Consider the following 27490-nt stretch of genomic DNA (forward strand, 5'->3'; position numbering starts at 1 on the left):
ACTTTCACAAAACAGGGGAAGGCTGCTTTTACCCAGTGGTATTACCATTTGAAGTGAAAAAGAAATACTCAAGACCACTCCTGATTATTTTCTTTCTTTTTATATCATGTTTTGATGAAAACAGATTAACAACAGGACCTTGCAGTGGCGCCTCTTATTCATCATCAATCACCCTTTTATTACAGAATTAAATTTGATTCCCACTGGAGAGTAAAGTAACACATTTTAAAGAGACTAATAGATGTTTAGTATACAATTGAACTTAGATAGAGGTCTTGAGGTTTTTTTGTTAAAGGATTTTGCTGCTGTCTTTATTATACATGATCAGTTTTCTTTCCAGGACTATAGGTTTTGAGGATTCTGGTTTGGTTTGGTTTCTCGTGTGTTTTTTATTTTTAATGGGACAAGTATATTCTCCTACTTCTGTGTATTCAAAACTATTTATCGTTATTTTGTCTTTAGCACCATGCACCATGTCATGCAAAAGTAGAGGTCTGCAAAAAAAAGAAATCAGCCTGAAGTAAGGCAACTTTGGCATGGATATATTGAATATTAAAATTTTATAGCACATTAAATGTAAGCCTTGCTGTTCCTGCTTACAGTGTTTACAGAGAACATGTAATATTCTATGTATTTCAATTAAAAGTGAATTCTGGAATTAATTTTTGGGTTGTTGTTGTGCTGCGTTTTATGCTTTCATGTGTTATCTGAGTTTGCATATTGGTACGTTCTGTAAACCCCCTGTTATACGGTTCTGCCCCGGTTCTCCCCTCCCTCCTGGTAGATGTCAGTCTCCTTGTCTCCTTCCCTGTTGCCATAGTGATTGCTGAGTCATTCCCCTGATCCCTCCCTGGCCCTCTGTCCGTCATTTGGCAAACCTTCCCCATTTTCTGGATACTTCTACCCTGGACGTCGAGTGGTTGGTTCAGAGGCCAGGGCCACCCCTCCAAGTTGAGCCCATTGGCCCTTTCAGTGTCAATCCCTTCTTTTCCCCACTCCCCCCTGCTACCCAATTGGTCAAGGAGCAGACCCCTCCCCAGCTTCCTCCCACTTTATAATCCCTTGCATTCCCTTGTTCACCATCTTGGACTGGTTGGCTCCCCTGGATTACAATAAATCTGGATTTGCCCCCGGCAGGAGTCCACTCTTTCTTCTGCTGCTGCTGCAGAAGTCATTGCAAGTCATAGCCGCAAAGGCAAAAGCCTTAGGCGCCCCTCAGACCAGACAGGATTCTGGAGAGTGCCCCCCGGTGCTAGCGGTGTTGGAGCTAGCCGCCGCAAGCCTGCTCTTTGAACAAAGAGCAGAGGGACACCGCAGCAGGTTGTATTTCAAAATTTCTGCCAAGAAGTGACATTAACATGTGTTTGTGCTGTTTTGTATTTTTCCTCTTTGTTCCTTGTTTTGCTTTCTAATTATTATGGATTTGCTTTTAACTTTTTCTGTTATTTCTGTAGAGCAGCTACCACTCGTGTTTACAGTACTGCGTATTTCCATCATGTCCCTTGGGCTAACTTCTCAGTGGTGAGACTTCTGTAAAATTCCAATCTTGATGTAAATTTTCAGGATGTTTTAACTCATTTCATGATACACAGCTGGAAATGCCAAAAGATAACTTGTAAAAAATGTAAATTTATGTTATTACTAAGTGCTGACAAGATTTAATGACCCTTTTCTAGACTTCTTAGTTTTGAGATTGTACAGCAAATAGCAAGGCCTGCAAACCTTGTGGGACATCTTATCTCATTCAGTTACCCTTTAGAGTATTTAACAAGGTGGGGGGTGGGGGGGGGGAATGGACATTTAAGCGTTTTATCAGACTAGCCTAAAGATCTAGAGCTATAGCTTCAATAATAGCTAGAGCTATAGATTTAAAGTCCACCTATGTGCAATAATCCTCAAAAAACCTTCAATGGGAGAGATACAATAATGTGAAGAAAATAACTGGTTAGCAGAATTGGTTCTTATATACTGAAGGATACTGGGAGAGCTGTGAATGGAGCTTGGGCAGTTACTTAATTTTTCAGCGGTTTAGAGATTTTCAGATCAGTTGCAATTATTTGTCTTGACCATGAATGCAATACAGAAAATCTGAAAATTAGCTATAACTTATATCAAAGCCCAATAATCAATTTTATTTAAAACAAGATCTAAAACAAACAATTTCCAATTATAATCCTATTTTACACTGATATTTTCTAGCCAGCCAACACAATTTTCTAGAAAAATAATTTATTTCAATAATTACAGTAGTCAGGCTGAAACAGCTGGTATTGCACTGATCTTAGAATGAATGTTTCTTGTTAGTAGTAAATCGTCACAAACACAAGCACTCAAACAAAGCACTGTGACACCTGCTTCTTGGTTAAAATGCTGATATTTCCCAGTATAAAAAACTACAGGACTCTCCTGCTGTCCAGTTTGAAGGACCTTCTGCTGCTTTTAAGGACACTTCAGAGTGTGTTTGGTGTTAATCCCCTCTTCTGTCAGATCCTGGCTGGGTTATTGAAAGCTGTCTCCTAGTGTTAGGCATACTTATTTATCCTGAGAACTGCATTTTAAGAAACATAAAAATTTCTATATCTTGCTTTCGTATCATGTTATCCACTATAATCCACACCATAAGCATTTTTATTAGTAACATGCCTGCTTACTGAGAATGAGGAAGATATGCCCACAGCTTTATACTGTAATCACTTGGTGCTTTAAGTAATTTTTCACTTCATTGTAAGACTTTGCTTTTCTTTGAATTATAGCATGAGACTAGCTGTCTGTGTCAAACTCCTTTTGTTATATTCTGCTAAATTGATGATTAATCCTGATATTACATGGTACTTGGCCACATAATGTGACTGAGGTTTGTAGATGTAGATGCTTATGAAATAATTACTCTCACAAGACTCTGATTAAAAAAACTGGTTTTGCAGCTACAATTACATGAAACCCCCTTAGATGTGCAAAGTTTTAGTATGGAATGAAGCCAGAGTCAACCCCAGTCAAAATGCTGCGATGAGCCTTTTCATGACATTGCCCTTTAGATTCTCTACACAAGGATGTCTGTTCAGCGTCTTCAGTAAATTGAAGGAACAGTAATTCATAATCAGAATTATTCTGCACTTCTTTCCCCTGGTAAGGTTGAAAATACAGAGAACAATCAGGACGATCAGAACAGAGGGTCCCTAGCCTTTCTAGGGACTGATATAGTGCTGATATAAGAGATGTTTTTGTTACTGCTGAGCAGGTTTTACACAGAGCCAGGGCCTTTTCTGCTTTCCATATCCCCACACTGGCAAGGCAATTGGGAGGTTGGGAGAAGACACAGCCAGGACAGGTAAAGCTGACCAAAGGGGTGTTCCAAACCATACAATACCATGCTCAGTATAAAAATTTGAGGGGAAAAGGAGGAAGGGGCAGTTGTTTGGAGTGATGGCATTTATCTTCCTGGGCCACTGTAACATGGGACCTTGCTATCCTGGGGATGGCTGAACCCTTGTCTGCCCACAGGAAGCAGAGAATTAATTCCTTAGTTTGCTTTTCTTGTGTGCATGGCTTTTACTTTTCCTATTAATCTGTCTTCCTCTCAGCCTGTAAGTTTTCTACTTTTTACCTTTCCAATTTTCTCCCCAATCCTACTCGTAGGGGAGTGAGTGAGTGGCTGTATGGTGCACACCTCTTACGTAAATTAGATATTTCACACCATTTTGTTCACACATGCACAGACAGCCCTTTGGGACCCTCCTCTAGGAGGTAAGTTGTTAGCAGAGGGGGTGGATTGAGCAGGAGCCTCAAGGCAGAAAATAAGTTGGCTCAGCACAGCACCACCCCAGCTCTGCAGGACACTCTCATCTAAGAACAACTGTTCTGTTACAACACTCAGAATGTTTGAGAAACAACATGGTAATGCCTGGTCCTCCACAGACCCAGGAATTCACTGCTCCAGATCCAAACCAGATCTGTATGCAGCACTACCATTTGGGTCCTCAATAAAAGGTAGGCAAGAAAGCTTATTTCATTTTTACATTGGATCTAGGTTAAAAGGTTTTGATATCTGTCAGTGTACTGGGAAAAGTGTAGGCCAGCTGAATTTACTGTAACCAATTTATATTCCACCTACTAAATAATTTATTAAAATACTACTGAATTTTAGAACAATTCTTTTGCTGACTCCCAAAGGTATGGGCAAACATCAGTATTTACCAGTTCAACAGTTACAGAGGACAATGCGCTTCCAGTCATAGAATGGTTTGGTTTGGAAGGGACCTTTAAAGATCCTCTAGTACAATGTCCTACTATGGGGGCACTTTGCACTAGACCAGGTTACTCAGAGCCTCATTCAGCACGACCTTAAACATTTCCAGTGACGGGGTATCCACAGATTCTCTGGGCAACCTGTTCAGTCTCTCACCACCCTGAACATAAAAAATTTCTCCCTTATGTCCAAACTAAGTCTACCCACTTTCAGCATACAGCCTCTGCTCCTTGTCCTTCCTCTACAGGCCCCAGAAAAAGAGTCTGTTCACTGGACTCACTCCAACAGGTCTTTCTTGTACTAGGGATCCATAGAGCTGTATGGAGTATACCAGGATGGAATCTCAAGAGCTCTCTCTCAACACACATTCCTGGCTCATATTTAGTTTGTCATCCATCAGCATCCCCAGCAGTCTTCTTCTCAGGGCTGCTCTCACTGCACTCTGTCCCCTAGTCTATACTGATGTAGGGGACTGCCCCAACCCATGTGCAAGACCTCATACTTGGTATTGTTGAAATTTAAGAGATTCAAACATTCAATAGCAGTCATTTACTTGAAAATTAAATGCATCCAAGGATTGAAACTGCTTGATTTCTCCTAGGTTCCTTTGTGATGCCTAGTCTCATTGATGGGAAGAGCATAATAAGAAAGGGGGAAATTTGCTGCATTGTGTGCCAATAGCAATCCTTTCTTACAGTTGTGCAATAATTTAATTGATTAGATGATGAAAGAAGAAATGGTAGTGAATAAAGTGACATTGCTGGAAAGAGAAGTTGAGGTAATCAAGGGATTCTGGAAAGATTCAGGGAAGTTGGACTAGGATGGGGGAAACAGCTTTAAACTGAAAGAAAGTAGGTTTAGACTAGATAAAAGAAAGAAATTGCTGAGTAGTTTGTGCAACTCCTATCCCTGGCCTTCAAGGACAGGTCGCAGGACATCTGAGCAACCTGGTCTAGTGGAAGATGTTCCTGCCCATGGTAGGGGTGTTGAAGCTAACACATCTTTAAAATCCCAAACATTTTTATGATTCTGTGAATTCAGGAATTCTACAAGAGAAAGAGGGAATAGCATCTCTTAGACTCCTCTAAGCAGTAATTACCATGTTGAATTACAGCAACAAACAAGACTTAGAGAAGTTAATAATAGAATTGTTTCATTTTGAAAAAACCCTGAAGATCACTGTGCCCAACCATTAACCTAACACTACCAAGCCCACCACCAAACCATGTCTCAAGGTGCCATTTCTGCACAACATTCAAACACCTGAAGGGATGGTGAGTCAACCACTGCCCTGGGTAACCTGTGCTCTGAAAACACTTTCATTTAAGAATTTTTTCCTTACATCCAGTATTTATCTCCCCTGGTGCAAATTAAGGCAATTTTGTCTCATCCTGTCACTTGTTACTTGGAAGAGGCTGACCCCCACCTCACTACAGCCTCCATTCAAAGGGATGTAGAGTGCAATAAGGAAGATATCCTCTGAGTCTCCTCTCTTCCAGGCTAGACAGCCTGGAAAAAAAGCTGCTCCTCACAGGATTTGTGCTCCAGTCCCTTCACCTGCTCTGTTCCCCTTCTCTGGACATACTCACTGTCCTTCCTGTACTGAGTGAGAGGCCCAAAACTCAGGTGTGGCCTTCACAATGTCGAGTACAGGAGTAAATCCCTTTCCTGGCCCTGTCATCCACACCACAGGCCAGAATGCCATTGGTCTTGGCCACCTGGGCACATGCTGGCTCATAAAGAAGAGATGGTTTCCCTCTGATCAGTTATACTCCGTGTCTCCATGCTGAGACACTTGTCAGTGGTATACAGCAAATTTTAAGCTGGAGAGATGAAACTAACTAATTTTAGGTGTTCTAAACATACTGGAACCATCCTTCCTCCCAATTCTAAGATCAACACAGTTTGTACATAACTGAATTTCCCTTGGGGAAAATCATGGAAAAGCAGCTGTACAAAATACATTGACAACAAGCAGGCAGGTCAGACAGTTCAGTTACATGAAATGTTTTGCGTATAAATAAGAATGAAGATAAGTTTCTCCCCCAGTTTTCAGATAATTTAATTGGTTAGGGGAGGGGATGGAGCAGGGGGAGTTTTATTCCAATAACAGAAGAATTACATTTCTGTTTCTGCCAAGGCTGAGAAGTACTAGGGTTAAATTTCAGCAAGGAATATTTAGATTATGCATTTATGGTAAAATTTAACTCAGAACAGTTACACATAGGCAATCTGCTTCTCCGTGTCAAGATTATCATTCTTGTCATATCTTTGCATTTTCCTTAAATAATCCTACACTGAAGAAGAAGGATGTCATTTAACAGTGTACTATAGCCTCATTTTCCAAGAAATCAGTCACAATCAGTAATTAGTTTTATTTTAAATTTTATTAAATCTTCCTTTTACTGTTACTTACAGATGAAATCTTAACAATAGTTTGCTACATCACTGAGGAGGATGTATTTTCTTATTCTTAAGAGAATAAAAAAATTAATCCTCTGAGAAAGGGGTTACATTGTAAGTATTTTTTATTCTGAAGTCCAAATGTGAGGGATGCTGGGGCAGCAAGGGAAGAATACACAGAAGTCCTTGCTTTTCCATAAAAGGAAAAGGGAGAGAGAAATTAGTGCTTAAATAAAGGAAGGTTTGTGCTACAACCATGGTGTAGGATTTGGAATACACCTCCTATCTTTCCTTCTAATCCTTCTAGGACTTCTACCCTTCTTAGCGTTTTGAATGATCTAACGTTGACGTCTAGTGGTGGGAAGGTAGATTGCAGAGAGCAATCTTGCTCTGCTCACACACACACGCATTTTATCGAGGCACAGGAAATGTCATCCTAAAATTCAAATCCAGCCATTAAAACCATAAGACTTGTGGAGTTAGGAAAAGTAAGGTTAAGAATAACTGCACGGTCAGACCAGAGAATAAATGCCTCATCTTAAAGTCTCATATTTAAGTCTGAAGCACTCTTGTTTACAACCTTTCATTTTACTATGCTATATAAACACCATGGATGAAGAGACTGGTGTTGGTAAACATTATAATTAGACTGATATTTATATTTGTCTTCAGATCTTAATCTCTATGTTTGTTTTGGGGTAATAGCAAAGATTATTCGAACAAAAGTTAAAGGGTTTTATTGTTTTACGTCAGCAACAGCTGGGCTAAAGCCATGTACAAAGGAATTTCTATTCAGCTGCTTCTGTGGGAACACTTTCGTGATCGCTGGTTACTACCCTGTGTTTGAGTCTGTGTGATTCATTTATGATAATGCCTTCATCTTGTTTTTGCTAGGTGACCTTAGTCATATTGTTATGTCCTCATTTGTGCCAACTTGTCAAGATATTCTTGGAGTACTGGGGCCAACTACAGGAATTATTGAATGTTCTTTTTATTTAGAAAATATTCTATTTAGGTAAGATGACTGGCCAAATGATTCAGGATACAATTGTGAAAGTAATTGCTGCAGCTCTTCTTCTATGGTCCTTTAAGCTTTCACATTCAATGAGTGTTGGACATATGTGTTTCCATTCCTTTTATTCTCCAAAGTTAACACAGTAACAGGAATGTTGTTTCAAAACATGGTTTTAGAAGATTTACATTACATGGAAAAAGGTTTCCAATTCAAGCAGCCCAATTGCTGTGAATGCTGAACTGTAAGTTCAGCATAATTAATTGAGTTTTGGATGGGAGAGAGGGGTGGTGAAGAGGCAAGGTATTTGTAGTAACTGGAGTGCTCCTATTGGAATGTAGTTTAATTCCATTTAGAGCTAACAGTTTGTCTCCTGATTGTAGCTATTTGGAAGAGAGAGCTCTAGTAGATACACTAAAGCCCTGAAGTATGTTTACAACTTCCAGTTAGATAAAGTTATGGAAGCAAGCTGGAGACACTGAGAGGAGGAGGACGGGGAACAAAAAAAGCAAAGGGTCACAACAGTAGATGCTTCTATTCTTCCTGCCATATAATAGAAATAATTAAAAGAAAAATTTTGTTCAGTGGACTTGACAGAAAAAGTCGAAGTTACAAAAGAAGCCAGAATAACTTTCCTTAACAAATGTTACTGATGCTTTACATCACCAAAAAGATTAAGTATCCTATTACATAATACAGGATTAAATTCTGCAAGACATTTGTCAAGCTTCAGCCTACACCAGGGGAGCTTCAAGAACAGGCTGCCAAGGATGTAGTGGGTGGAGTCACCATCCCTGGAGGTGTACTGAAAAACATCTGGATGTGGCATGTTCTAGTTGTCAAGGTGATGATCAATCAATGGTTGGAGTTGATGATCTTGGAGGTCTTTTCTAACCTAAATGATTCCTTGATTCTATGTTGAATTCTACTATCAGAAATTAGAAATGTTGTATTAATTTATTAGCTATAGAGAAAACACATGTTGCCTTCTTGGCCAAAGAGAATCCTATCAACTCTGTGTGTTTTAGAAAACTTCATTTCTCTCATGGTCATTGACAAACTACGACAATGTAGCGACCTATTAATATATGCTGCATAATTTCAATAGACTTTTGGAAAAAAATTTGTTGACCTGTAAGGTTTACCTTTGAAAAAAGCATACTCCACACATTTCAGAAAGCAGTGTTGCAACAGCTTTTGTTCCACTAACAGATGAATGAAAAAAGCCTAACAGGGGACTATGTCTTTATGGTCATTTGATATTTAAATACAGAATTAGCCTGTTTTGATACTGTCCACATTTTTCTTCCTTAACCCATAGCTTTTAACTGTTCAAAACCACAAATAGTGCTTTGAACTATGATTTAAACAAGAAGCCAAAACTGTCAGAGACTTAATTTTGGAGCTGTATCAGGATCAGAATTCAGACAAGAAGATAATTTGTGGGAACCCCTGGGCAGGTGCTGTTGGGGCAACTGCCTTCCCAAGAGCGATCCCCTCCCAGTCCAGATAACCGATTCCCTCAGCACTCAGGCCTGGATGTAGTAATTCACAAATGACCACAGGGAAGGAGGACTCTTCACTTGGTGAATCCAGCTGGGTTTATTTAGGGAAGGCCCGAGGGTCCAAAGTGGGTAGAAGGGAGCAGGAACAGGCAGGGGCACAACCTCAGCAGAAGGAAACCAGTGGCAAAAGAGGCATGAATGAGGGAGGGGCCGGGCCAGGGTATATAACTGGGGGAAGGTAGGAGGGGTCAGGATACAAAATGCCCAGTGGGAGAGGGAGTTAGGGGAGGGATTGAAGGGGAGTGACATGGGTCACACCAATGGGGGAATAGAGTGGGAGTGGTTTTCCCAAGAGGGCCAATGGGGGAACAGGAAACGCTTATCTTTCTGGAAACCAGGGAATGGACAACAGTTGATTTACAATAGCCAATTAACATTAAGCAAAGAACTGTGGGAAATTGTGCTGGTCTCTCACTGTAACGTAGGCAGCAGTGTCCTCCCATGGCATTCCAGGTTCAGCTGCCCAATGGCTCTCTGCCACAATAATCTTTCCTGTTTGTGCCTCAGACAGAAAATCCTCATCTTGTCTTTGCTGTTGTCAAGTCCATTAAACCTGATGGAGTTTGATCTGTGTTAGAGAAAAACATGGTTGTAGCCACAAAGTGTGGCTTGATCATAATAGAGCCTGTGGTGATTTTAAAAAGGGTGTTTTTTAAAATACGATTTACGGAAATGGAAGGGGGATTTATATTTACTGAAGAAATATGGATTAAAAGAGTTTTAAAGAATTTGTTTTTACAAGTTGTATATTTAAAATGTACAATTCATTCATATTTCCCCATCTCATTTTTGCCTGTGAGTTGTTTTTTGACAGCTATGTAATCAGGTGTATTTAGAAGAATGTGCATAGCTACATTGCTGTCCAGTTGGTATTTTCTTCAATTTTTTTAGAATTTCATATTTACAATCATAGCTTATAAAATTTGAAACAGTATTGCCTTAAAAATAACAAGTTAGAGTTTTTTAAGGTGCAAGATATTTTTTTATATTCTTGATCTGAGCAATGTAGTTGAAAGTCTAGGGTAAGTCTATTATGTTTTACAGAAGTACCTCTCTGTAGTCTTGATAGACCAAGTCCTTGGATGTTCTAATAGTAATTACAAAATATTAATCATTGGTGACTCTTGCATATCACTTCATTTTTGTTAAATGCTTTACAATAACACTTTTCTCAAAGAGCAAGGCACTTAACAAATGTTCTCAGCATTCACTGCCATGGGAGCTGAAAGATTATCCACAGGTATTTGTGATTAACTAGGCCTTAAATTCCTCCAAGTCACTAATATAACCTGCTTTTTGCACGTTGCATTTCCCTTGCTATTAAGCTTCATGGGTAGTTTTCCATGGCTTAGAGAGCCATAATGGTCAGTCTTTAGAAGATTTCCAGCCATTTTCCTACCTCCCACAATTTCTGCCCAACTACAAACCCCTCCACTAAAAATGGCAACACCACTAATAGCACATTCAGTTCTCCTTCACTGTGGCAACAATTCTCAGACAAAATAATAAAAACATGAGGGCAATTTTGAAAGCTGTTCTTACCATGCAAAACTCGCAGAGGTTACTGGCACTTATCAGCTCGCCCAGCAACACTGGTGAGTACTGCATGTTAGTATAACAGCCTCATAATAGCGGTAATTAACCTCAAAAGATGTGCCAAGTTTCTCCTATACTTAAATACACCAAAATGCCATTTTTCTAAGGGAAAATAATACAGCAATAGCTTTTACTATTGGCATAAAATAGCAATTTCTGTGCAGCACAGAAAAATAAAAAAGTTCTACTGACTTTTCAGTTTGAATAGTGCTCTTGTGTATGCCACCAGGTGATAGCTCTCACAGCTCAGTCCTGGAAAAAGCACACCCTGACCTTTCCCTGCTTATAAAAGATGTTTGCAGTTTCACATATTAAACAACACAGATCCCCTTTTTTCCAGAAGTACAGAAAAAGTAATGTTTCCAGAAGAAAACAGTGTGTAATGTTTGACTAATCCACTTTTTCTTTAGTGTCAGAAAATCAGGAGAAGCCCCTTCTTAACAATGCTTTTATGTTTTTAAGGACGGGAAGGACACTGACCTATAACACTGTATCCATACTAGTGAATGGCAGTTCTCTATGCTGAGGGAACAGTGAAGAACACCCAGGGATGAGGTAGAGGACACAGAGCCACTTGCTGAAGGAGAGGCAGCCAGGGAGGGATGGTGGAAGGCACACTATGCAACAGCCCATCTGTGTGAATATTATCCATGTTCCCAACATGTCATCTGAACCCTCCTTCAGAAGTACTGAAAGAAGTACTCAAACCTACTGTCCTCAATTAACCAGTGTTGCTCAGAGAATAGTTCAAAAGCAATTCTTGTCATAAGATCTATAGATAAGGGAGTTTTACTTTAAAAATTCCAGTCACAAGAAAAGACATCAATTAAATACTCTTCTAGGGTAGCAGATTTATTAGAAAAAGGCATATAAAATGCCCAAATGCCTTGACTGCTTGATCCAGTTTTGAGCCCCCTGAGACTTCCAGAAAAATATGTTTAAACTCTTAGAGGTTTCCTCTGAGAGTCAAGATTTGCTGTGTATGTGAGTAGGACATGCACCATGAATGCGAGAGCCTGGCTTTGCTGGAGTACGAGTTTTGTAGATGTTGAGACTGTTACCATTGCAGGACCCATCAGCACAAGTTTGCTTTATTGTCACAGTTCACGACCAACAATCAAAAGCATACATAAAGGCACTTACCAAGACAAACCTCTGCACATAGTTCTTAATCTGCTTGATGCAACAAGGAGTGAACATGCATAAGGCCAAAAAACCACTCGGAAGCATCCAGCAAAGATAATTCCATTTTTTCCCTGTTTGCGTATTAGTGTCCTGTCTCATCATGCCTGTTCTGGCAGCCATATGTTTCAGCCTGTGCTGTACCATGACAAGTTAAAACAAAAAATTACATAAGACATTTTTTTATTTCTTGTCGGAGCAGACTTAAAACAAACCTACTCCTCCCTTGAGGTATAACAAGAATATTTAGAATTCTTGTTCCAGATTTGCCATGAAGACAAGCAAATCCAAATTACAAAATCTTGGGTGTGTGGTCAGTGAACTTTAGATTCTTGCAGACACAAAACCAAAAATTGTGACCAAGATCATTATTGCACAGATTAGATAAAGCTTCATCTCTTAGGTGATGCATAGATGTACTTGCATATACTGGGCAGAAAATTCCCAAGTCTGCAGGTAAGAGTGATTTTATAAAACACTAAAGATAACAAATAGCTAATGGCATACATACACAATCTTTATGATGAGGAAAAAAATTGAAAAGATGATTTCACAAGAATTAGGTTATTCTAAGCTCAAGTACAGGCTTAGTAGAGAATGCATTGAGAGCACACCTGAATAGGACTTGGAGGTGCTGGCGGATGAGAAGATGGAAGAAGACCCAGCCAACTGCACTTGCAGTCCAGAAATCCAAATGTATCCTGGGCTGCATTCAAAGCAGTGTGGCCAGCAGGGAGGGGGAGGATTCTGCCCATCTATTCTAGTTTCATAGAGTGCACCTGGAGTGCTGTGCCAGTTCTGTGGCTCTCAATAGAAGACACAGACCTGTTGGAGATGGTCCAGAGGAAGGCCAGGAAGATGGTCTGAGGGCTGGAGCAGCTCTTTTATGAAGACAAAGTTCAGGAGTTTAAGTTTGGGAGGGGAAGATTCTGGGGAGATGATGCAGCAGCCTCATGTACCTAAAGGGAGCCTACAAGAAAGGTCAGGAAGAACTTTTGACAAGAGCATGTAGTGACAGGACAAGAGGGAACAGCTTCAGACTAAGAGAGTAGGTTTAGATTAAGATATCAGGAGGAAAGTCTTTCCTGTGAGGATGGTGAATCACTGCAATAGCTGCCCCAGGAAGCTGTGCATGCCCTATCCCTGAAGCTGTTCAAGGCCAGGTTAGATGGGGCTCTTAGCAACTAGGTCTAGCTGAAAGTGTCCCTGCCCAGAGCAAGGGGACTGGAACTAGGTCATCTGTAATGCCCCTTTCAACCCAAATCATTCCATGAGTCTATTGTCTTGCAACATTATGTCTTTTTCAATACAGCAACAGAAGCCAAAATCAAGAGCCAAAAAAACAACAAAAAAACCTCCAAAAATAATTTTAAAAGGAACTGATACATGCTAATCCAGTTACTAAAAACTTGTCTTAAAAAAATAAACCAAAAGGTAAATTCTAAAATCTGAGAGGTAAATTCTAAAATTTCCTGAGATGGCTGCAAAAAAAGCTTCACCATATGTTCACAAAGACAGGATTTCACTTGACCTATGAAATTCTGAGTAATGAATGGTATTATCTGTTCATTAAAGCAGTACATAAAGAAAACAAGTAATAATCACATTTCAGTCAAATAAAATTTAGTTTCACTTTATTCAAGATTAAGAAGGGGTGGGGGTAGGGTGGGGTGGAAACCAAGAGAGCCATGCTATGAAAGCCATGCAGCTGAACAAAAAGAAAGTGCAACAATCAGACTTACGAATGTTTCACTAAGTTCTTAGAGGTAATTGTAACCCTTAGCGAACTGAGAACCCAAATGACATTTCTCAAATGTTTTAATTTTACATAACAGTCATATAGAAGAGGAGCAGTTCTTCAGCATTCAGTAAAGGCCAAGATACACTTTTAAACACCACAGTGGGCAGAACCAAATGCCTACATTTTAATGTTTATCGAGATCCCCTTTTCTAGTTGCATATACACTTTCAATAAAAACTAACATACCTATTCAGCCTTCTTGTTGAAAAAAATATGCATATTGCAATAAGGAATGAGGCACAGCAGAGTAGACATCTCATACAACCTGCAGTAATCCAGAAAATTACACAATGGCACAAGTCTAAATACCTTTCTCTTCACTCTGGGGTGATACAGGAGAAAATTGGTGTTCACCAAGAAATGGCAGAATTCTTTCATGACTGTATGGAGAAAGCTTTAGCAAAAAAAACAAAGTCAAAAGACAAAAATCATGGACTAGAAAAGGGACCTGTAGAAAAATCATATTTTCATTACAAGTGGAAACCAAGGGACATGGAGGAGAAGTCCCACACTGACTTGTGGACATTTCAGACCCTGTCTTAAGGCTTTTAGTTAGATGAAGATCAAAATATTTTATAGTCTATAAGAAAAATGCCATTCTGGGGGAGTTATGTTTTCCAAAACATTAGCTGCTTAACCACAAATATGCACATTTAAAATAAATCCTTCAACATTAAGAGTTAAATCGCTTAAATATTTCCAAAGAGCCAGCTGAGATTTGAGAATCAGATTTTGTTGGCAAAGTAAATGTAAGAAATAATTAAAATAGAGGCTCTGTGGAGAGAAAATGTTTCGAATCAGGTAAATGGAAAAGCTACACACAAATGGGAATGTACAAAGTACACACACAGTGCATTTTAAGTGAAATTTGCAGCAGGTAGTCTGTAAATTCTGGGAATGCAGAGGAGACCACACATTTTTATCAAGAACATTATGAGGCTATTAAATGAACTATCGTGCCTAAGACAGAAATGAAAAACAAGAGACAGATGAAGAATGGTACTCAGTGCACCGAAAACCACTACTTATCTAAGGCAAAGTATGGAAGTTTGGCGTGATAAAACCTGAGTTAATACTCTTGGTATGTACTTGGTGTACAAAATTATTGGAGTAACACCATCATTGTAATAGCTTTGAATCCCCTTATAATATTTTGATTCCATTTACAATTTATGGGGAAAATTGCAAGATTACCTGTATTTTGTAACCTGCTAAATGGTTACTCAACACCAATGGCAAGACTCATGATAAATTAAATATCTGCAAATATAGGTTACATGCTAGTTGTTTTAGATCTACAGTAACAGAACAATTTGGATACTTCAAGCATCACCAGCAATGTTAGAATTCTATCCTCTAGCTATAAATATTCCAAACTATTGTTTGCAAATCATATTTTGGCAGTAGGTGCTTTCTATATGTACAAGATATTTTGAAGACTCTGATACAGAATTTGTGGAAACCTTCATGTAACACTGTATTGTTTCATGTACTTTTTGAATCAACTGCAGTAAACAGCCATTCAATAATACTATGACTACTACATCTAAGAAATAAACAGAATTGCAGACATTCAAGCTAATAAAATGCTGCTGTCTGGGCATGAAACAAAGAAGTTTCATTGGGTAAGAAAATTTAATAAAAGCAACTGTGACATATCATATTTATTATTTAATATAAATTTGACTCCAGTAGTCTTTTGCTTAGCACACAATACTGTGTAATTCAAGGCATTTATATTTGGTATGCAACAGTGCACTTATAACCCCATAAACTCCTTCTTGAGCTGCAAGACTAACTTACTAACTAACAATAGGCTTTTATTAATATTTTTAGTGCAGAGTTAATTCTCCCCAATACACATTTTTTGTAAACTGGTAAATTTTCTGTAATAATTGACAGAGGTGCTGCAACATTTCCTTGAGTAGGATATAAAAAAAGTTTACACTAAAATCCATACTGTACTGTATAAATTAATTATGACCTGGTCCATTCATTTACAAAAAGCCCTAGTATTGTCAACTAAGCAGCCACCTGTGACTTAAATTCAAATTCTCTGACCAGTAGCCTCCTTATTATGAGTTTTAACACTAGTGATTAAGTTAACATTTCCTCTGACAGATTTGTATTTCAACACAGCCTCAAGTCACATAAAGACCAAAACATAAAGTAATCACTGATTATCACAGTCAAATCAAAACTGCAAGACTTCCTCCAAATACTATCATAAGAATTATTCCAGAGTTCAATTTCAGTATCAAAGGTTCACACAAACTCACTTTATGCTGCTTATAAAAAAAATGAAATCTGAAATTCTTACATTAAAAAATCAAGCAAACCAAGACAAAACTTGGCAGATTTTTTTATCATTACATAATTTTTAATCTAACATCATCTACTGTTCTGATATAGACTGTTCTGATCATAATAAATAATTGGATAAATCTTCCCTCCTTCCTGTTTTTGCTTTTGTTGATGATATTCAAACAGTTCTGCTTGTGAAAGAGGAATTAAAAGGTAGCTGTTGAGTGTTCTTCATGTTGGTGTTTCTCCATTCATTACAATTTTGGCTGATTCTCTCGTACTTCTTCTAGTTTAGAAAGGATCCACTGTGTAAAGAAAAAAGCAAAAATTAAAATCTTTCTGTGGTACAAAATGGACAAAGCAGCTGAAAACTAGACTAGTTTTTGCCACTGTCTTTACTACCTGCTCTTTTCCTAGCCAAGTTTCAACACAGTGTTAAAAATTCTTCTGTAGAGTATACACCCCTGTCTTTCTAACATGAGAATGGAGCCATTTAAGCACTGATATTCAACATTTGATACCATGCCACATTAAACTTTTTTCCTGGTCTGCACTTCAAGAAGTTAAGATTTAAAAAAAAAGAGAAGACAATATTTAACCCCCACCCTGGCTCCACTTTCATCTACAGCTCTAAGCAAATCACAGATGACTGTTAACAGAGAAGCAAGGATCACAACAGACAGAAGACAGTAAGAGATGGCAGCAGTGCGATAGGTTATTTAGAAAAAAGCTTTCTTTAACTATATCTTGTTTCTTTTAAGGAATTTCATAATGGAATGTTCACATAAAAGGGAAATTAGGTTCCCAAGACTATTAAAGAAACAAAAAAAAGGAGGTTTGGGGGAAAGGGCAGTGAGATGGAAATCTAGAGTAGAACATGAAGTTATATTGAGTCTGCCATAAAAGGTGTGCATACCACTTTGAAGAAAGATGAGTGGATTATTACAAATCAGAACCTGTTCTTGTATCAGGTTCTATCCCCTCATATGAACATTGTGTTGGTTTTGTGAGGCTCCCGGGCCTCTCTAGGTAAATATACACCCCAATATTTTTGTGAAAGGTGTATTCATTTTTTTACCCTTCTTTCCCTTACTTAAGACTTGTGGTATATGTAATATGATGTCCTTATTTCACTTTTGGAATAGTTCCTGATTTAGCTGGGGCATAGATGGGATTCCTCTTCCAGAGACATTAATGGACCTCAGCCCTGCCCACCCTTGTTCCACACAGCCAAAAAGAAAAAAACCCATAAAACCTCAGTACCTCCAAAGATTACAGGCAAGTGAAATTCAGCACAGGGCCCTTACTTTTCTGAGTTAACTGCTACCACTTACCTGTTACTACAAACTACCCTCACAAAGACAAAAGCAACCTAAACTGATGAGAAGATGCAAAAGCAACTTACTTAATGAGAGAATGCAACTTTTGCAAGCTGTCTCAAACCATGATCCCAGCGAACCACACCCCTCTGAAATATACATAAGACTCATTCATTTTTTTGGTGAAAATTACTAGCTACACTAGTTAAAAACAAGGCAGAACTTTAACAAGTAGCTATCTTCTGGTAGCAGATTCAAACTGCTCCTAATGTCTGTTGCAATCAAAACTAATGATGTCAAAATGAAGATGTTATATCAAAAATGTGTATAACGATAGCAGCAATATCACATAAACTACTCGTATTTTTATTACAAATTTTCTTCATTCTTCAAAAAAAACCTGTATTTTAAAGAACAGAGCAGTAACACCCCACCCCTGTCCATCACCTGGAACAAAACTAGGAGTAATTTACAAATAATTTTGGTCAATTAAAATGTACTATTAATATTCTAGATTGTTTAGTTCTTGTTAGCATTACTGTTCAATCAATCTTTTGTCAGACTGCTGTAATTCATAAGATTTATGTAGAGAAAGGTCTGGTGCTGGAATTTACTCTTTTTTCAGTAAGAAAATTCAGAAATTCAGTACTGAGTAGATTATTGCTATTTCCATTATTATCTGTCTGTAAGAGATATGTGGAAATACTAAATTTTAACAATACATAGTTTCAGGTTAAGAGTGTTTCTGTTACACTTTTTAAGTAAAATTTACCACTATATTTTTAATTGTATTTTGACTTTACCTTAGCATCCTCTGGACTTCTAAAATTAATAATTTTTCCAAATTCTTTGGCATGGAAGACAGACTTAACTCGTTCCTAAAAAAAACCCAAAACCAAAACAGTGATTCAAAATTGAAGTTAGCTACTTCAGGCTTTAAGACCACGATGCTATTTACTATCAAGGCAGCTATAATGGTTCAAACAGCCACGTGTACCAAGAACAGTCATCTGAGTATGTTTGCATCACATGCACATACCCCGAGAGAGACCATTTTCTGCATGAAAGCTCAGTAGGGTGAACACTCCAGCAGTAACAGACTCCCCTTTTTATCATGGAGTCTCTAGGTAAGGGTCTATAAACGTGTGTAGGAATGGAAGGCAGATAATGTACATGTGGTAACAAAATCCATTACTCCCCAAGGTTTTAATTTGTAATTCTCCTTCAAGTCATTACTTGAGTGGACATTCCACCAATACTGACTTGCAAGTAGTGGACATAGGTAGTGAAAACAGCAACTTAAGCTTCAGAAAGAATAACATGAGGAGTTATTTGCAAAATATAGTTTTAATCATAGATTTCAATAAAGAGCATACTGCAGACATGTTAATGGATTCTGAAATGACTGCTGTGTAGGGGTAAAGATGGATATGTCATTCAGCATTGTCTGAAATGGCAGAAACGTTAAGAATTATTTCATCCTGTAAAAGTTCACTTGCAGTCAGAAATCCAGTTTGGAGGATTCCAAACCAATATGGTTTTCTCTGCCTTTCATGCTCTCTGCAATAGAAACAAATAATCTGAGTGAAAAACTGAATGATGTTGTGCACCATCAAGGCTGTCCTGATAACCAATCTGTGTAATTACACATGTGCAGCTTATTAAAAATAGAAACAAAATACAGGCAGAGAAAATTACTGAATGAAACTAAGTTCAGTTAACAAATCAATAAGAATTTAAGATTTTTTGTTAAGAAACTGCCTCTGTAAATAGCCATTGGCGGTCATCTTTCTCCTTATGTCCTTTGCCAGATAAACAGGGAAAAGAATTTTAAGGATTTTTTTTTAAGGAAAAATTGCAACTAAGAATAACTTTCTTCAATTTGTATTGAGAGGGAAAATATACATGTTATTATGGTCAGTTTTGAAGACAATAAAACCTTATTATATGCCCCAGAGAGCATAATAAAAATATTTTGCAATCTTCTGAGCCTTTTGTTGTATTGGCACTTTCCAGACTATGAATACACCATGAACTGGGGCATACAAATGAAAAATTCCTACAGCCCAAGGAAAAAATCTCATCTGCAGAGACCAAGTCACTATGCTGCACAAAACAGTCAGAGACTAGTTATCTGAGGAGTTCACTCATGACAAGTTTCAACTCCTTTCTCTGAGTACATCTTAAATACGAAGGAGATCGAGAACTCAGAGGAGAGTGAGCAAAAATTCAAAGTTCAACTTCATAAACAGTAACACAAAAAGACAACAAAACATGGTAAGAGTAATGTACCTTGGCTTCAATGCGCAATCTTCGACCATCAACGATGAATGGTTCTTTGGTAAATTCATCATAAGTGTATTGCCATTCACATGTCAGCTGTCCAAATGCCCCTTTTGTCACAAACAACACACCACTAGGCACCAGAAAATAAAAGTAGTTTTAAAAATTAATATAAAAACACTTAGAAGTTGTCATGTTACCCTTTCTCTAGTGAATTCATTTCTCATTCCAAAATAGGTTTCACCTCATGATCTCTAACTATACATCACACTTTCCAAAAGAGTGAATTTTGATACTCCCTCTTACATTTAAAATATTGTGTTCCATAGCAAAACAGTAACACTACTTTCAAGCTGTATTTGAGAAAGATGCCCCACACTCCACTGCTAGACATTGACTGTTCCTATATTATCCTTTCTTTTCTTCAATACACCTTTGTAAGTGAATCCCACAGTTCAGTTAATTTTAGCCTCACCCAGTTTATAACAAATACTTCTCAGCTAAAGAAATCTTAAAATCAGTATTTCTTTCCCTTCTTAAATAGGAGAGAAATAATGATGAACACTCTCCTGCTAAAAACAATGACACTGTTGAAGATCATTACTAGCACACTAGGCATGCCTTCCGTATTATTTTGTCTACATATATGGTGACAGTGCAGTTACTGATCAGCAATCATCAATGCATGCACATATTTATGAGTGTTTTAAGTACATATTATTCAGAGTCAAAACTGTTTACCTTTTTGTTACCATTAACAGATCTGTACTGTTGACCATAGCATGTGCAATATATCTGAGTTTTGCAAATCTTCCATTTTCAATTTTCTAAAAGAGATAAAAGTTTTATAGCTTTGAATATGCTAGTAATGTACTAATTTTGTGCTTAAAAGTTATTAATGCTCCAAAAATATAAATTGTATCAAAGGACAAAGCATAGACTTTTAAATAAAAGGCTACTTTCATTAAGTCAAAATATAACTAACATCTATAGTAGCTAATGTTCATAACTACTTAGTTGCTGTCAATACACCTATATAAATAAAAAAATCGATCCTAACCAAAACTGACAAGAAATAATATAATTTCTCTAAAAATGTCAGGACTCCATTTTCTACATACTTTTGGTATACACAAACTTCTGCTAACTAATATATTTTTGAGACAACAAACAAAATAAAGATTCCTTTCTTACTTTATCGCATTGCCTCCAAAACCCTGATTAATTAACCCTGATAATAAATCTATACCTAGCTGTATAAAAGCACCATTATCATGTAGACAGTGGGACTAACAGTAATGCACTTGAGGTAGTACTTAGCATTCCTCTACATTCTTTTGTTTACTCATTAACTAAATAATTTCTTACAATTAATGTGAATACTGTAACAGAATACTTTTAATGAGCAATATATTTAAAATATTGATAACAGCAGATTAATATTTTTTTTAAAACAGAAGCCCTGCACTTCTCACGCGACTTGGTAACTGTTTGATTTCTGACTTCCTGAGCAGTGAGTGATTAAACTAGTGGTCAAATGAATATTGTGGCAACTTGGTTGGGAATAGCAACACAACTGCTTGCATGCTTCCCAGCTGTTACCACTTGGAAGCAACACCAGATTACAAAAAAACTAGTATGATTCAAAAAAGTTTTAACTGCAAATATATAGCTTCAGATATGTATGCCAAAGTTTTTAAAATATCTAGATTAGTTCTAGAAAAACAGTTAAGAAAGCAAAGTCATTTAATATGTGTTCCCCAACACAGTAAAATGATGAAGACATTTAATCAGTATAAAAAACTTCAAATTTGACTGTGCAGATAATTCCACTTGCAGAAACAGACTTTTAAAAAACTATCTCTTCCCCAAAGATACTGATTCTTTCATGACTAAAATGCATGAATATTTGAGTAGCAGGTTACCCTAAAGAGAGCTTTCCAAAAAGCTCTTAGAAATTTCCAATTATTTCTCTTCCCCCATCTCTTTCAGGCTTCAAAATCACAGCTATTGGTCACACGCCTACTTACAAAAGTCACTGCTTGCATTTATTGCTGCAAGAGCTAGTGTCACGAGCAGGAAAAATTCCACAAGAATGGCATAAAAATGAGGAACTAAGGGCTTATAAAATAAGCTTTTTTTTTTTTTTAATTTTTGGAAATGTCTTATTCAAGCTTTTTCAAGGCGTTGCTCTGCCTCTGAAATGTGTCTCCCCCTGCCTCTTGTATTAGAAGCTTGGACGTCAATAAATAAATAACTGAAAAAACCTCTCTAAAAGGTAGCCCCTACTACATTCCAGTACATTAGACACTGGATGGTTAGAAGACAAAGGAGGCTGTATGGACAGACTATGGACAGCATGGATAGGATACTTGATCCACAGGTCAGGCTACTGGTCTAGGTCTGAACACTGATGGCCTTTCATTAGTGGCCTAGAAAGAATGACAGGGAAATGGAAGAGAGGGCTAACAAGAACTTAAAGAAACGTGTAGGAAGAGCAAGGGTGGTTCAGAATAGGTAGAAAATACTCAGCTTCACTTAACTGCAAGATACTTTGACAATGACACCAATTACTCTAACTGAACAAACACATAAATATCACACAGAATGATCAGTATCTCTGTTCTATTGAAAGTAGAGGTAAAAGCATTTAGAAATTTAGCCTTACTAGGATGGAGAAGATTTCCCATGTTGAAGCAACCTTCTTATGCTTTGCACAGCATAGAAGTATGGCTCTTAATCCAAATAGTAATCCCCTTTAAGTGGGACTTAGGAAAGGGGGGTTACCTCTTCATGTCTTCTGATTAGATTGCTAGCTAATTTTCAACTAGTCAGGTCCCCCTGCTGTAACTTTCTCAGCTTACAGATAACAAATTGGGAATTGTGAAAATTATTATGGAAGTACACTACCTATTACTAATTATGGCACAAGAAACAACTTTAAACAAAAGCTATTTAAATGTATACCAAATTCCACAAAAAGTGTTTCATTCTATAAGATTCCCAAATATGTGACTTGTGGAGAACAAAAACATTGTTGCCATGTGGCACACACTGAGATAACTAGCCCTCATTGTTAGCTATGAGTCAAAAATCATGAACTGTGTTTATAGTTTTGTAGACAAAAGGAGTTAATTGGGAAATAAAACACAAGGAAATGCCGCACAGACTATTTATAAAGGGAATAAACACTTGCTAATGCTAAGCAGTAACTACTTTTAAATTTTCTGCCTTTGGAAATAAAAAGTAGAAAAATCCAATCTTTATCCCTTTTAGCATTAGACTTTTACCTATTCATTAGGAAATACATCATAGAGGGAGACTGCTGACAATTCTTGTAACAAGCTCACTACTGCACTCTGCTACCAAAGTGCTTTATACAGCTCAAACATAAAATGATATATAACTGATCACTCAATACAGATGCATAAATAGTTCTTAAAACTTTTATGGTATGTAGCTATTGTTTGGAGAAAGACAGCAACTTGGTCCACTGTTTAGTGATGCAAAACTATGAAAAGTAACATGAATCAGTCATTCTTTGTTCAATGTTAGTTTCAACACTGGAAGAAAACACATAAAAATCTTTAAAATGCGATGTCTGTATTTAAAATTAAAAACATTTTAATCACCTGATTAAGTATATGCAAATCTATTTTAAAAATGACACTCCAGAAGCTGTAAAGCAGTAGTAACACAATAAGAGATCTCGTTCTTTGCAAATTTACCTGTACTACAATTACTTAAATGTCACTGCAATAATCTAACAGTAAAAGTGATCAGTTATGCATATATATGCAAATATGCTCAATGTCTTAAAAGTGGTATCTCAGCACTTACAGAGATTCCTAATCACACCACACCCTCTTAATGTAATGACAAGCAAGCCAAGAGGCCTTTGACAAAGTTAGAAATGATACAGAGCAAAATTAAGTAGTGGAGGAAAAATTAAAATCTATGAATCTTCTGGTAATAGTTTTTAAAAATACTAGTAATATGTGTGATACTTAAGTCAGAATGTTTGACAACCTTCTTGAACTCGCTCAGATGAAATAGTATATAAAAAATACTGAAAAGGCTGTTACTGCTTAAAAAGTGGTTGTAAATCTGCTGTTCTCTCCTGATGTTCAAATTAACTTTCATCAGGACTACCATCATATTTCCCTATGAACTCATTACTGTCCAAATGTGTGAATTCTGAAAGCAATCCACTGTCACTGCTAGAAACTTCAACCCTGAATGCATCTTTCAGCTCAAATTATAAGGTAACTTTTTCAAAAGCTGTAGAATTTCAGCAGGCTAACCTATCGAGTCTTCCCCACAGAAACATTTAATAGTTCTAACCAGTTCCTAAGTGACTTCATAGATGTAGCTTGAATGAGTGTGAAAAGAAAAACTAACATGTAAAACATTCTTTTTTTGCCATGCAAAATTCTTCTACCATTTATGAATAATAATCACCGAAAATCCTTTATCACCTACTTCCTCATTTCAGTTACCTTAATGTGCAATGTCATTATACAAAGTGCAAAGCTGTGTGCAATGTCCATAATGTGTTAGTATCGGTATTCAGATTCCATTTAGCCATGCTGAATAGTAACTCCAAAATCAACCTGGTTTTATTAAAAACAGTGGGAATTTGTGGTGATGGTTAACATTTTAATCTAAGGCCAAAGCAAGACAATACAAATTAGGACAGCAACTTTCTTTCAGAATGCAAAATTTCTATTTCACAGGAGAAATATAAATTGCCTATGATGACTGGCAGAATTATCTTAATAAATTTTTGATCTGAATACACAGGAGAATTTGTTTGAGCAGCTGAAATGGAGAAACCATAGTGATCTACACTTTCATCATGATGACCACATCTAGATGTTCTGTTTCCTGCCAATACAACCAAAACTCTTGCATTCATACCATCTGAAGCACAATTACAGCATCAGCAGGGAAATTAAAGAATATTGCCTTTATGCTTCACAATCAAGTCACAATCAAGTAAAAATGAAATTGAGTAATGCAGGCTTCCATATTCCTCTGGAACAACTGGTGTCAGCTGGTTTCAGACAGCTTCCCATAACTGTTTTCTGTTTGGGATTGGGCAATGGCAATGTAATAGTAACCAAATGTTGCATGTTTATATGGTAAAGATCCTTTTCCTTTATCCTAGACAGATAAGGTTTTCCAAAGCAGGACATATCATGACATCTGTGACTCAGTAAAGGGACCAGCAAACTAGATGACATGCATGAATACCTTGTAAGAGTCTGGACAATGTCAAATAAAAATGAAGTTATTTTGAACTTCATAAAGAATGTAATTTTGCAAAGTGAAACCTTAGTTTTAGAGTGCTTCAGGATATGGATGTTTATGTTTTGATTTGAAACCAGCTCAAGAGAAGTGAGGGAAAGACAGCAAGGATTAGCATGACATACTTTTCTGACTCCTCAGATGTTCCTCCTGGCAGACCAAAGTGTGAATACTAAGGAACAAGGGGCTGTTCAAATCACTTCAACATCCTTCCTGATACAAAGCTCATGACTAAAAAGAATCACTAAACCAAAAGCTGAACACCTCCAATATAAGAGGATATGGTACTGAAACACAGCTTTGCAGAACTGTCTTCTCTGAAGCAACATAATTGTGCAGCAGCTTTATACAACACAGTATAAGCATGCTCACAAACTCACAAGTTATAAAAGAAAAAAAAATAATAAGAAGAAAAATATTTTGCATATGTTTTGAGGTTAGGTAGACATTGACACAGAGAACCACTGACTGCATGGCACAACTGCTAATGACTCAGCTTCAAAAGCACAAAACCAGTCTTTCAGCTTTATTCCCAGGCAGGGCCAAGACCTTGCACATCTGTTGCTTCTGGAAATGACTAGTAACAATTTATGCATAAACAGTCTATTAAATGATCCCCAAAATGGTCTAAAGTATCCCCTGACACTGATCTATGCCTACAGAGGATCTTGAGAAAACCAGACCACCAGAGAGGCCTGAACAAAAGGGACGTACTGGATAACATGAAAGGTAAAGATCACAGCCAGTTATTCACCTAAGCAAGAAGGAAGTTATACAAGTCACTGTAAGAGTAAAACTGAACTCTAGGGAAAAGCTGCATTGTCAGTTTGTCAACAGCACAAAATTTAGCAATCTGAGACAAAAGGAAGGCACTTAGACCTGGAGTTTTCAGGGACAGTACTGGACTTTCAGTTCAGCAGTTAAAAGGGATGGGACGGCGGAATTATAAAGCTGAAAGTTCAACTGTTACAATACTTTATATTGAAGGAAAAAAAAAATGGAAAATGTGGTCTCTCTTATTTGCTATGTTACTTTAAATCCCTAAAGAAAATAATCTCTAAATTTTTTGTGTGTTTTTGTTTTAGTTCTGGGGATTTTTCCATCCTGAAAGAACATCAGTCTCTGCTATTAGTTTTCACAGCTCTTTGTCCCATGACCTAAAGAGAAAGTAAGTACTAATATCCCAGATGGTAAAATTTTTTGTTATCCCAAATCCCCATATCCGCAGATCCTATTTATTTCTTTTTCTATGTATGTTCAGAGAAGCCTAGACTCAAGAGAGAAACAAGTAAAATACTTGTACAAAATTACTATAATTTCTATCAACACAAAAATGTCAATAATAGAAAAATAGAACTATACTCCACGAAAGAGACAAAATATTCTAGGGCATGTAATTGTATTTGCCAACTCCAACTGGAGTTATTAGTTTTGTTGGGCTTTTATTATTTTACTTAGCATTCTACAACCTTTTAATCTAGCAAGTAAAGAACAAATTCTTTTCATTTATACTGCACTGTAACTTGAATTAGTAATATCTGACCCAGAAATACTACCATTCATGTACCAATTTTACCTCCCTGTTCTGCATAACCTTGTAGGACTTTAAGTTTAAAAAAATTTAAAATCTAGGTCATTTTTTGGTGCAAAAATTATGACATTTCGAATGAATTTTCTAGTAAGATCAGTCATTACAAAAGAAAACAAATTTTATAGGATAAGAAAACAAATTGCAGTAAAGCAGTGCAAAGGTTTACTACTACTACAACCTAGCAAAGTTAATTAAATGTCATAGTAACCTTTCCATTATGTTACATCTAACAATTTCCTCAACTTTTTGACATCATGTGTCTTTTTTCAGAACTGAAGAGCAAAATTATTTCCTAGGTTCTTCAAAGAAATATGGGAGATCCATTTGTATCTGGAACATTCAAAATCCTTCCCACAATGTTTCAGGCAGCAACACACTGCAACAGAGCCTTTCATTTGTTTCTGCAAGGCACCTTTTGAGGTGACAGCATTACAAAACAAATAGGAACACATGACATGTAGCAATCATAAGCATCTGCAATTTCAGTGAAAACCATCTCCCAAACTTAGTTTATCCCCCTTTTTCTCTGTGACATTAAGGGCAAAGGGTAACTGCCCAAGAGATCACCCAATATAGCAGTTTTTGAATGCACAGTGACAGAATAAGCAATCTTAACAATTTTAATGGTTTTCCCCCAGAATTTTGATAAATGGAAGCCAACAGACAGTGAAAGACATAACATTACCTCACTGAACATGCAAACATTTCAGAAGCGATTATTGTTTTAGAGCAATGCTGACTGCTCAGGTAATGGCAGAAGAATTAATTCTCATTATAATACTGGTACAGAATTATCTATTACAAGATATCTTTAAAATGCAACACAAAAATCTGAATTTAGCAACAAACCACAAAAAAAAGAACAAGAAAACTGTGCA

The 27490-nt window shown here is 37.1% G+C and overlaps 1 protein-coding gene and 1 long non-coding RNA gene across 4 annotated transcripts in view; one reads left to right on the forward strand and one right to left on the reverse strand.

The window, feature by feature from the left end:
- The first annotated feature begins 1108 nt into the window (after positions 1-1108).
- On the forward strand, positions 1109-26873 carry LOC119695244. Its single transcript, XR_005255110.1, has 2 exons — positions 1109-1320; positions 26107-26873. It is a non-coding gene; the product is annotated as an uncharacterized LOC119695244 (long non-coding RNA).
- VPS13A (vacuolar protein sorting 13 homolog A) overlaps positions 15994-27490 on the reverse strand; it is a 105067-nt gene continuing 93570 nt past the window's right edge. For all 3 annotated transcript variants that reach the window (XM_038123289.1, XM_038123292.1, XM_038123290.1), the window contains 4 exons: positions 20453-20538; positions 19721-19844; positions 18232-18306; positions 15994-16414 (listed from right to left, as the gene is read on the reverse strand). In XM_038123289.1, coding sequence (XP_037979217.1) covers positions 16364-16414; positions 18232-18306; positions 19721-19844; positions 20453-20538 — 336 coding nt within the window. In that variant the 3' untranslated portion in view covers positions 15994-16363. The remainder of the gene's footprint in view (positions 16415-18231; positions 18307-19720; positions 19845-20452; positions 20539-27490) is intronic.

The sequence above is a fragment of the Motacilla alba genome, chromosome Z (assembly GCF_015832195.1).
Source record: "Motacilla alba alba isolate MOTALB_02 chromosome Z, Motacilla_alba_V1.0_pri, whole genome shotgun sequence".
Lineage (NCBI taxonomy): Eukaryota > Metazoa > Chordata > Aves > Passeriformes > Motacillidae > Motacilla > Motacilla alba.